The following is a 12,376-nucleotide window of genomic DNA, read 5'->3' as shown; positions in this document are numbered from 1 at the left end:
CGGGTGGGACTTAAACCTCGGTTCTACCATGTAAAGACCAGCTCCGTAGTCGCTTTTCCCGCCGGATAGCTCCAAATTAATTGAAACCATCAAATATTTGTTACTGGGATGTTGGCGTCTTCAAACCACTTTCTTGTAGAAAAAAGGGTTCTCCAGCAAATTTTTATATTCCTTCCACAACGAGAAACCCCTTCGATTTCCGAATGACATCATGGAAACGCCACCTCCAATCACATTAGTCCTAATAAAATTGCTAGCTCAACGTTTTAATGACAGATGATCATCAAACGTGATCGTTAAATTATTACACACCCTTTCCAAACCCTCGCGTACATGAGGACGGGAGTACTACTACTACTGCTCTTGGTGAAAGTCTTTACGGCACTCATTGTTGTTTGTGCCCGCCGAAAAAGGCGCAATGCGTACGCATACCATATCGCGGGTTCGTATAAATGATTTGCAAGGGCCTAATGACGTGTCTCCATTTCTCCATCACGCCTTCGCTTTCACCCGAACGTGTGATCACTTTCGATTGTGAGCTAGATAGATATTCGACGGACAACTAAATACTCTTATCGGCTAACCTCAGCTTAACTTTTGACGATCGAGATACCATTATAAGTGCGAAAAACCAATTGAGTGATACCACAATTGTAGTCATTTACGTGCACAAGAATGACACAAGTTTTTCTTCTGCAGAGATGGGATGGTTTTGCGGTGTACCGAGTGAACCCCTAATGTTGCCTGTGTTTGTAATTTAAAAGTGAACCAAATTTGAAAAATAGTGCAAAGTAAAGCCAGAAGCGGTGATTACTTTCGCCGGATGCGGAAGAAAAGTGGACAAAAGACACAGTGAGTGGTGTTTTGGGCAAGTCGAAAAGGCAGTCGAATCGATTTCCTCAACTCTCCCACGTACGTAAGCGTGCCGGTTGATGAAAATTGAAAATGATACAGCAAAAGCTTCGTCCGGTTCGAATTGTGCGCTTGTCAGTTTGAAGTGCATTTGTAAACGTCCTGGAGGGATCAGTAAGTGCGACTGATGACCGTGCGAACATCCTTTCGCAAACTTTTGTCCGAACGATGCACGTTAATCGATGCCACCGATGCCAGTGGGCCAATATGAACGGAAGCCCTGCGCAAGGATGGCGCTAGGGTGCGTAAATCCCGTGCCGTCGTCATCCAGCGCCGGTACAGTGCCTCGCAAACGTCGACCACGAGCCGTGGGCGAAGTGTCCGTTACTTCCACCTCTTCCGTCTACCTGTACGATCAGAATGATCCCTATGCAAAGTCTACGCGGGAGGAAAGTGTTCTTTCCTCTGTTGAAGCGCCATCGATCGATGGACCGCAGCTGGATGGACGACTGTGTCCTGTGTACGAGAACTTTGCCGACGAATCGAGACAACGAAATCGATCCGTACCAAGGTTTGCGGTGCCAGTTCTGCCACTTACGGTGGTGCGTGTCCGTCAACCGGAACGAGTGGCCGTTGCAACGCATAATGCATCTCCCAAACCACCGGAAGTGCCACCGAGAAGGAAACATGCCGCTAGAACGATGGTCAACGGTGGTGTAATGGAGGAACAGTCTAGCAGCTCCTCCAGGCGAGGCGAAGATGACGCCGACAGTAGTAGCCGCTTCGAGCTGCAATCCGTGTCCACTTTTCTTGGTGAGTGTTCTAATGCTGTTTTTAGAATCGGGCGGCATGTTTCAGGTTAGGAAAAAGCTTTTTTCTTCCGTATGCGCATCATGACAATGGTGCTGATAAGCGAGAGATCCCTCTCGGCAGTTGCATTTGACATTGAAGTTTGTCCTGAGCAAAGCTCAATCGAGGGGAAGCATCCGCTAATCTCTGGCAATCTTGTTCAGTGTTGTGTGTCGTTCTACCGACAAAAGTCGCGTGTGTGTAGAATGGCGGTAAAGGTACTAATTTTCGTGCCCCTTTGCATGGTACTTAGCATCGGCTACTGTTACCAATGCTCTCAACGAGCGTCCGATGGATATTGTGTGGTCGCAAACGTGTCGGAACCCTTCGAACAAGCGAGCTATCCACAGAACGAAACCTCGATTTGGATTCGTAACAGCACCATTCCCGTGTTCGATCGTACACTCTTTGCACCGCTCAGCCAAGTCTCGCACCTCATGATACACCGGCTGGAGATTCAGCAGCTCGAGCTGAACGGTTGTAATGCGCTGGAGGTTCTGTTTGCCTCGTACAACGCTATAGAGCGTGTGAGTGTCGCCGAAGGTTTGCCACTCCGCCAGCTACATCTCTACCATAATCAACTTACCGACGTCAGCGCACTGCGGGCACTCACCGAAATCGAGCAACTGTATCTGCACGATAATCTGCTCGAATCACTACGCCTCGATACGTTCTTGGCGATGCGAGAGCTTAAAATACTCACACTGCAGCGCAACCGATTGCGTACGATCGTGGCAGGAAACGCCAACAAGCCGCTGGTATTTCCACGGCTTGAGCAACTGTTCCTGCAGTTTAATCAGCTGCCCCATCTCGACACCGGTCTGTGGCGTATGGAGCGTCTCCGTGTGCTCGATCTGAGCCACAATCAGCTCGGATATCTACTTACGTATCTGGAGGAGTTGCCAGCCCTGCGTACTTTGGAACTCCATCACAATCCTTGGCATTGTGGGTGGCTGTTTGGGATGCTGGAACGAATCGCAGCACGTGAACTGGACGCCGATGATGGTTCGGTTGGGTTCGACGAGGAAGCGTCCTGTCCGGGGCTCCGACTAGACGATCGGCTCTGCTGTAATGAAAATGCTTCAACACCCGATCCGGTCCTGTTGTTGGTCAGTCGTACCGGTATCGTTGATGAGCTGCAGCAACAGATACGGGGGGCAAGGCGACGAATCGAAACGCTCGAAGAAGCGCAAAGGAAGCAAACCCATCAATTCGGTGAGCTGGCTGGTAGATTGGCCACGATAGAGCAACTCTGTGCACAACGATCTAACGACGCTAACTAATCCGGCACTGGTGTGTTGTTAATTTATTTTTCAAAGTACAAGGAAAATGAAACACTCACAAAGAGTATATGGGTGTTGGTGTGATTTTATTTCAAAGCAAAGCTATGGATATAGCTCTCGCTCAACAGCATCCGATTATCCAAAGAACCGATACGGCGAAGCCCGATAAACACCTCTATCATATGGTCTGATTCGGTCGAACTCTTCGTCCGAGCTTGGTAAAAGACTTTCCTCTATCATCCGATAAGCCTTGTTAACTCGAGGTACCAAATCGTTCACCTGATCGCTTACAGATTTATGCAATTTCTTGAGCTCTTCCAAGTTATCGTCCAGCAACTTGATCTGTTCGTTGTACCGTCGTAGACGTCGTTCGCGATCACTCGTTTCGAATACGTAGTTTTGTACCCGACGGCGCAATAATTCGATTTGCCCCCGAACACGCTGAATACTGTCACCGACCGTCTGTTGTTGAACGGCGTCCAACGTTGGTTTGGGGCGTACAGCCCGTTCGTGCAGCTCGTCAATCGATTGTACTAAATCGTGTACTGTGCGTTCGATCCTGTTTTCCAGCCGTTCAAGATGAGCGTTTTCGCTGGTCAGTGCGTGCTTCAACCGTAACAACTCGCTCGCGATCAGGTCCTGTTCGTGTGCGACAGGCCCCAACAGCTTACCACGCAGATCGTGCGTTTGCTTGGTGATAAGGTTAAGATCGTTGTCCTCCACCTGATCGTACGCGAACTGTACCAGCTCGTACCGGCGCCGCAGCTCATTCAACTTTTCCCATTTGCTTTCGAACGGGTCCTGTTTGAGTTCTTGCTCGAAAGCACGATCGTAGCAGCAGACGCCGTGCAGTGATTTCATATTTTCCTGTTCGCATCGTCCAGCAGGGTCCTGGGAAAGCGTCGTAACACCTCGCTCACGTAGCACCAGCTGCGCCTCACTAAGCCAGCCACAGTTCCAATCATTACCGGCGTATGATACGTTCAGCAATGCAGCAAACTGACGGAATTGCGAAGGTTCGTCGAGCAGCATGTAGAGATCGTTGCTGGACAGATCGAGCGACACTAGCGAAGGCATATCCCAGCCACTGATGTTAACGGTGATCAGCCGATTTGATGCCAACGATAGATGCTTAAGCTTCAACAGTTGTACACCGTGTATCGGTCGGTTTGGCACACGCACAGAAGGTTCGACGATAATTAACCCATTGCGGGCGAGCGATAAGCTTTGCAGACACTCCAGCTCGGCAAACGTATCCAGCGCAATCTGCTCCAATCGATTACCGTCCAACGATAGCAATTTTAGCTCGTTGAACCATTTGCCAAAGGAGGGTACCTTGCTTAGCTTGTTATCGTCCAACCGTAACGAACGTAGTCGATGCTGGACCGGTGCAAACTGCACCTCACGGATGGAGTTGTTTCGAGCGGACAGCTGCTCCAAATTGCTCCAGATGTACAGCTTTTGTACGCCCAACGCATCCACGGTAAGATCCTGAACGTTTGGGAACTTGCTTGCAAGGTCTCGTGTGAACTCCGGTATAAATCCTCCCACCAGTGCCAGGGCGACGTACCGCACGTCATCTGGAAAGCTAGCATGTGTTATCGCTTCGGGCGTGACTAGGATCACATCCCGCAACAAGCAGGTTGATGCTATGAGCGGTGTTTTCGGATCGCATCTGTACGTTGTCACTGACGGCGATGCTGGCCGTACGTACAGTGCACCAACCGTGATAAGAGCTAAAAAACTGTACGAAATGAAGTTTAGCGATAGAGCTTTTCGAAAGTCGAATCTCACAGTACTTACTATGCGCCGTTCATCATTTCTGTTCTGCTCCCGCCAACAAACGTTGCTATACTAAAGACTTGCAGGCCGACGATCAATGACGTGCGATCGATCGGTGCAGATCGAATCTCACTGATAACAGCCGACCTGATAACTCTCACTCAGGTCTTTGTCTGGTCGGCTTGGGAAGAAAGGCAAAAAAACAAACAAACCACCACGTTGATTGCCATACGGCCTATCAGCATCACACCATGTGCAATGCTGATGCTGCAAACTATCTACTTTATTGGGTTGTACTTAATATGTATATCAATGTTGCGTTTGCTTATGTTTAATGTGCTCACGCAGCATGGACAGCATCGAGCTGAGCTCTTTCAGCTTATACTCACCACGTTTCACGGCCGTACGGAACTCGTGCTTGGTAAGCAGGGCCATGTACGACACTTGGGACTGATTGTCACGCAGCGCTTGCAGTGTTTTATTATTTGCTTCAATATCCTTTTGCAGCTTGGTTAGCTTTAATTGTAAAGCGTCCACGTTGTCTTTAGAGCACAAACATTCACATTTTGCATTTGGTGCTGATTCAGAGTGTGGATCGTTCGAATCCGCTTTTGGTTCCTCCAAATCATTTCCTTCTTCAGCGCTTGGAGGTTCTGTAGTGTCAGGAACTTCATCTCGCTTGGCAAACGTTTCCTTCAGCTCCATTATTTTGCTTTCAAACTTCTCGATTTCTTTCCTTACCATCTCATCCAACTTATGTTCGACCTGCTCGTACCGCTGCTTCAGATCACTAAACTGCTTTAACTCATCTAGCAGCGTACCCTCTGACGACAGGTGCTCGTATGTGCAGCAAATCGTGCCATTGCGGATGCCGCTACAATTATGATCGCCATCCTTCACGTGCACACCGTTGCTTTCCAAACCCTCTAGCATCTGCTCCAACTCGTCACAATGCCAACGGTTGCCGGCGAGCGAAATGTCCGACAGCATCTGCAGCACTGTCAGCCCGCGGACGTTCGTCAGATTGTTGGAGGAAAGCTCGAGCACCTCCAGTGCTGGGAGTGACCACTTGTGCAGATCGAGCTCCGTGAGCGTATTGTTCTGCAGACCCATGAAACTCAGCGCCGGAAGGGCCAGACCGTTGGTCGTGGTGGTGATCATGTTTAGCCGATTGGAAGCAAGATGTAGCTTTTTGAGCTGTTTCATGTCAGCAAAACAGCGCATGTCCAAGCTGCTCAGCAAGTTTTGCTCCAGATGTAGTTCCTTTAGCGCGACAAAGTTGCATATGCCATCGATCGTTTCGAGCTGATTGTCGTTGAGATGCAGCTCCTCCATACGATAGGTGGCACCGTCGGCGGGAAGCGCCTCGACGTGCAGTTTTTTGAGACGGTTGTGTTCCGCGTTCACATGCACGAAGCTCGTCGTAAAACATAGCTCCTTAAGTCCAACCCGTCCGATCTGCACCTTCTGGAACTTGGACAAACTCTCACAGTGTTTCGGTTGTAGTGCCTCAATTTTGCCACCCTTAATGTGGAGCATTTCTTTGCCGTCCACACTATTTAGCGTTAGGCTGGCAGTTGCATCTTCAAACGTGACCGATCTAAGATAGCAAACTGGCGATGGAATTTGGGCACACTTGAACACGACCTCACTGTTACTTCCACCATAGCCGAGAGCAATCCCAGCAATGAAGGAGAACAGGCTGAAACAAACAGTAGAACAGTGATCATTCAAACTTCAGCACAAACGTACACAGATAATACACTGATCGATAACAGTGTAACAGAACAGTACACTGATAATAACATTCATTTACCCTAGAATGGTGGAATATCGAAATATCACCATAATGCGGCCGGTGTACGCGTCGTCTCTGTGTGTCTTCGCTAAACGATGAAAGGGAACTGCTGCCCGTAAAGTCGATGTTCGATTCGTACCATTCCAAAAAAAAAAAAGCAACAAGCCATGTCCATGACTACCTTACCAGTCTTATCAGCTCGCAACAAGATCTCTTATCTGCTGCGCGATCATTGGCAACTGGTCTAAGGAGCGATCCATACCACTGCTTTAGTCAGTGTTCGTTTTCGTCTCGAACCTAAAGGTATCACCGGACACGATGGTTGCGTATCCCGCTTTGTAAGTAGTTGCTCCAATGAGTATCGTACATTAGTAGAAATCTATAACCTATTTCCCTCTCCCCCTCCACTTCTGTCTCTCTCTCTTTCTCTCTTTGTGGGTTCAATCTTTCAGTGTTTTTGTGCTGTGCCTGTTTGTCCCGATCCAGGCTAGAATGTTTGAGGAATTCAGCTGTCATTCCCGTTCGGAAGTGTGCAGGCTGAAAGAGGTAGAGCTGGATAGCGAGCGCGCTATTCAAACTGCAACGTTCAGTAACATTCGTGATCCGCTCGTAATAGAATCGGGAAATATTACCAAATTTTCCCAAGACCTGTACAAAAAGCTACCTAACATTACGGATCTAACGATCGATCGGGTGGGAATTGTGAAGCTATTTGTACGTTCGAACTTATTACACCTTTCGGCAGTGGGAAACGCGATCGAGCATGTAACTCTAGACTCCGAAGCGAGTGTGTTTAGCATGCTCACGCTACATCTATCGCACAACAAGCTAACAGCCTTGCCGTCGCTCGATCGCTTCATTCGCTTGATGACGCTCGTCGTGGACAACAATATGCTTACATCCATCGATATGGGTAGCTTCGGGCAGCTATCCAATCTGCGAGTGCTGTCGCTGGCGCACAATCTGCTCCTGACCATCACATCTCCGGCCGATACACCAATTCAGCTTATCAAGCTTCGTCGGCTCTCGTTCGCTGACAATCAGCTTGCAATGCTGGACATCCGCTCGTGGGAGCTGGACTCGTTGGAGATATTCAACGTTACCGGCAACAGTCTAACGCGGATCGAAGGCAGCTTCACCAAGCTGCCGGTTCTAAAGCGACTGGATCTCGCACGTAACCGTTTCTACTGCGAGTGGCTGATGATGCTGTACACCGACCAGGAGGCGACAACGGGCTTCAAGCTCGATGCGGACGAACCGGACCGATGCCGGGACGAAAACATGATGACTTCGCACCATCATTGTTGCAACCCGGCCGGTGCCGACGGTAGTGTGATCGACGTGTTTAGGGACAAATGGGACGAGCTGAAGCGTCTGTCCCATTTGCTCGACACACTAAACACAACAGTTGCGAACGGTTCTGCCTCCGTGAATCGTCATCTAAATACCCAAAACGCAACACTTTCGACGCAAATCGCCCAAATCTCCAAAACGCAACAGGAGCAGATGACACAGCTAAAGGAGCTGGAAAAAGGCGTCGATCGCTTAAGGGATCGATTGAGCAGTCTACAGACCGACTTGCAGGAGAAGGTAGATCGGCTTAGCCAGACGGTGAACGCTCGCTGGAACGAAACGAATGCTGATTCTGGGGAAGAATTGAACGTTACGATCATGGCAGCGGCCACCCTGAATTGGTCAGTGATTGCATCCGAAAATGAGAAAAATCTCAGCCGGCTGCGTGAGTTGCTCGTAACGACCAGCAAGCAGTTTAACGACTATGCGAGCAGATCGTACGAACAGGAGGCCTTGATTAAGGCCCAGGTGGAGAAAATAAGCACCGTTCAGCAGGATCTGGAAAAGGAACGCTTCAACGGGAAGCAGATTCAGCAGCAGCTGAACAATCTGGTACCGAGAGTGAATGTTGTGTTCGATTATTTGCAAGAAGTCCGAGAAGGAAGCGCAGAAAAGCTCAAATAATAAAGCACACCAATACTTTGAATTCGTTCCTGCTTGCTACTCCTGTGGTCGGAAGAGAGAAAGAACTGGGATAGTTTTATTTTGATCTTCATTAAAAAAAGCTTTCGATATTAGAGTTGGGATTGAGGCTGCTCGCCAAACAGTCGTTCAATGTTTGCCTTTTCCGCATTGGCCTGTGCCCAAAGACTGTCCGTCCCGATGGCCTGCCGAAGTAGCTGGTTCTTCATGTCCACCATGAAATGAAGCAATTGCTTGCGTTCCTTCTCGATGTTTTCAGCAACTAGTGTTTCTAAGCTCATCTTGTCAAGTGTTTTGCTTAGTTTTCTTTCTTGCTGCTCTATCTGCGCTGCCTGAACCTTTACACGTTCCGATTCGTTCTCTTGTTCGGCTAAGAATCTCTCCAGCTCTTCCATGTGTTTTTGCAGCGTTTCCTTCAATTCGCTCAGCTTCTTGCTTTTGTAGCTCAAAAACACTTTGTGGCGACGATCAATTGCTTCAATCGCCTCCCGTACCTGACGAATCTCGGGCAGGAACAGATTCTCCTGCTCTTGCCCTGTCATTGGTGTGAAGCTGCAGCAAATGCCGTGCACTTTCTCGATCGAACAGTTGGTGTCCGCATCGAGCGTAACACCTTCAGCATCGTTCTGCCGCTTTCGAACGGTGACGTTGGCGAGTGCATGCTGTAGCCATCCACAGCTCCACCTATTTCCGGCCAACTCAACCTCCTTGAGGTCATAAAACTGTTCGAACCCATCCATTCCTGGCAGTTCCTCGAGGGTGTTATTGCTCAGCAGCAACGTCTGCAGCGAAGGAACTTGCCAACTGTCCATCGCAATCGAAGCGAGTCGATTGTGACTAAGAGACAGTGTCACCAGTTCGTTTAGCACGAGCGTACTGGTTGGAGGTACAATTTGCACCAAACCATTACCTACCGCAGACAGTACGCGAAGTTTCGGCATTTTCACAAACAGATCCATGTTTAGCTGTTCGAGCTTGTTGTCATCTAGATAGAGTTCCTCTAGCCGGACGAACGATTCCAACTGGGAAGTGCTTTTAAGCAGATTTTTGCGCACATCGAGGACCTTCAATGTGAAACTGTTGCCGATGCTTTTCGATTGAAGTGTGGTCAGTTCATTAGCACTTAGATGCAGTTCCTCAAAGTCCGGGGACACAAACACACTCTTCAGACCCAATCCTTCCATCCAAAGGCTGCGCACCTTCAGTTTTGAAGCCATCGCTTCAGTGAGATTGCTCAATGTGCCTTTCAAGATCTTTAATACTGTTCTTTTGGATAAATCAGGAAATTCCACTGCCGTATAGTCGCTGCCTCCTGAAGATGGTAGCGTTTTGATTTCGCAGACAGTTCCTCTCTGTCTGGTGCATTCTACTGCTGTGCTGCTAGTTGTAGACGACGCTATCACACAAACACTACCGAGGAAAAGTGCGCCCCTGTGGGAGGTTACAATAAGTTACAGAATTCGGAAGCCTTTCCGGGCAGTATTGTTCAATACTTACAGGAGAATATGATCACTGTGCTTCATGTTGGAAGATTACTTTCCCTTCGGAGAACACTATTATTAGACGTTGATGAAATGACACTGAACCGATCACGATTGGAATTGAGTCTTCGAAATTGCAAAGGTGTCCGTTATCAGCAATCAAACGATTATCAACCCCGGATCGATTATTTTTAAATGGTGGCCTACTATTTAGCTTGTTTACATGGCATTTTCTAATCTTCCCTGTGGGGTTATGCAAACTGGCAAGTTACTTTGTTGCTCATTGACGTCCCATTAACTAAAGTGAATCAGCATGCAGATGCGGATCGGCCGGGTAATGCATCTATCGCACTATGCTAATCAGTACTTCCTCTGTTTTGTTTTTTTTTTTCTTCCAGACGATTCCGATCACCACTATGAATCGCTGTACTCGATCGGTTCGAACGAAGATCGTTTACAGCAGCACGATGCAAGCTACAGCACGTCGCCACACCACGCCGACGGATCGAGCAGCGTGGGGTCAAACTTTCATCAACACCGAACCGGCGATCCAACCGCCGCCATCCTTCTCCCCAACGACGATGAGTTCGATTCGTTCGATAGTGACGACACTGAGGAGGACTACGAAGATGACGATGAAGAGCGTAGCCGTGCTAGGACGGACAGTGGAGTGGATATACGGAATGCCAAGCTGCCCGATCCACCACCATCCAGCAGCCAGGTGTACGTGCTGGTACAGAAGATCAAGAATCTCGGCACACTGTCGGAGATCGCGAAAAGCTTCCACAAGCTATCGAAGAAAAAAACAACCAAAGGCGCAACGTACGAAAACGCTCCGACCCCGAAGCATCCCGGCAAAGGTACCAAAACTTCCTCCAAATCGTTCAAACTACCGATCCCTTTAGTCAGCGGTGGCGGTGGTGGTGGTGTGGTGCCGAAACCACCGCCCGAGGACTACGAAAATGCTCCGTACCCTGGGTCGGGTGGCACACAAGCGGTGCTGCCTGGTTCGTCCTTGCTGCTAGCTTCTTCGCAATCGTTATCCTCAGTGGCCACGTCTAATTCGCCGTACGCGGCCATCTCTAGTCCGCTTGTGCAGGAGCAATCGCTCGGCGGCTCGTCTTCCACCGGCGTACGCAGCACAAGCGAATCAAGCAACGTAAGCAGTAACGTGCCGAAACCACACCAGGGTGGTAGCGCGCCGACCGATGCGGCCGGGACCCGCAAAAAGTCCAAGAATACCAAATCGCTGCGCTCGAAGCTGCGCAAAAGCCTTGTGTCCGATTCGACGAGTCTCAACATCGGCAGCTCGTTCAATGGGTCGCGCAGCACGTTTTACGTGACGTCGGCGGATGTTGATTCGGGTATATTTAACGGTTCCGAGGGTTGCCTCAATCCACAATCTACTAGCAGTTGCACGGGCATGTCTCAGTCGGAGATGATGGGATCTTCGAAAGCGATGGAAGATAATAGGAGAAAATCGATTGCCTCGGCCACCGGTACCACGTGTCACCATCGGCCAAAGATTCCACCGCCACCACCGCCGGGCGAGGCAAGTAAGAGGATGAGTGTATCATCGTCGCTATCTCCACTGTTGGTGAGCAACAAGTCGTCGAATAAAAAGCTTGGAGCCACCTCGTGGTATGCAGAGTGTGGCGTCTTTAAGCAGCCACATTCGTTCGGTACGGGTAGTGATCAATCGCTGAGCGGTGGCAAGGGCGGTAGCATTAGTCCTCGAAGTTCACTGCCTCCGAAGGACGGTGTTGGTGGCGGTGGTGGTGGAGGCGTGCCTGCCGATCGAACACTAATCAACAATGGTCACACATCATCCTCGTGGTACGCGGACATCTACCAAACCAGCGGAGCATCGGTGGCCAGTTCGAGTGAAAGTTCCGGCGTTTCTACCGGTGGAGAAGGAGGACCCGGTGACGATCATTCGCACAGCATGTTCGTTAATGAGCCGCTGTACCAGATCTACAATGCAGCCAAGCTGGAATCGATCACACGGGACATCGATGCGGAGATAAGTGGCCGCACGGAATCAGAGCTGTATGATGATGGGTATGAGAAGATTGCGGAACGAAATCGTCGACGAACTGCTGGTGCAGGAGAAGGTGACGAGGGTGGTTCGACGAGCTCGGGAAGTTCGTCCACGGAGGGTGACGATCGTAGCGACGAGTCATCCATGCACCTTCGAAAGCCTTCACGCCCAACCGCACTCGAACTGATCGAACCTCACATCGGTAAGCTGCGTACTCTTTGGTGCGAGGTACCTGAGGTTCGGAACTCAGAAATTCTAGGTAAGGACCTTGTCGCAGTTTTTGTGTTTCATTTCT

The 12,376-nt window shown here is 49.6% G+C and overlaps 3 protein-coding genes across 4 annotated transcripts in view; 1 reads left to right on the top strand and 2 right to left on the bottom strand.

The window, feature by feature from the left end:
- LOC126561256 (uncharacterized) overlaps window positions 1-12,376 on the top strand; it is a 215,332-nt gene that overhangs the window by 201,151 nt on the left and 1,805 nt on the right. For both annotated transcript variants that reach the window (XM_050217221.1, XM_050217220.1), the window contains one exon: window positions 10,439-12,340. In XM_050217221.1, coding sequence (XP_050073178.1) covers window positions 10,439-12,340 — 1,902 coding nt within the window. The remainder of the gene's footprint in view (window positions 1-10,438; window positions 12,341-12,376) is intronic.
- LOC126561967 (uncharacterized) overlaps window positions 350-12,376 on the bottom strand; it is a 76,591-nt gene continuing 64,564 nt past the window's right edge. The window contains exon 3 of the mRNA XM_050218364.1: window positions 350-362. The gene's annotated coding sequence lies outside the window, so the exon portion shown is untranslated. The remainder of the gene's footprint in view (window positions 363-12,376) is intronic.
- LOC126562196 (uncharacterized) lies at window positions 5,049-6,614 on the bottom strand. The gene is made up of 2 exons (XM_050218637.1): window positions 6,583-6,614; window positions 5,049-6,468 (listed from the first exon to the last, which is right to left on the bottom strand). Exons 1-2 carry the CDS (start codon window positions 6,612-6,614, stop codon window positions 5,076-5,078), a joined length of 1,425 nt encoding a protein of 474 aa, XP_050074594.1. The 3' UTR covers window positions 5,049-5,075.

Source organism: Anopheles maculipalpis, chromosome 3RL, assembly GCF_943734695.1.
Source record: "Anopheles maculipalpis chromosome 3RL, idAnoMacuDA_375_x, whole genome shotgun sequence".
Lineage (NCBI taxonomy): Eukaryota > Metazoa > Arthropoda > Insecta > Diptera > Culicidae > Anopheles > Anopheles maculipalpis.
This window is presented reverse-complemented; position numbering and strand designations above follow the sequence as displayed.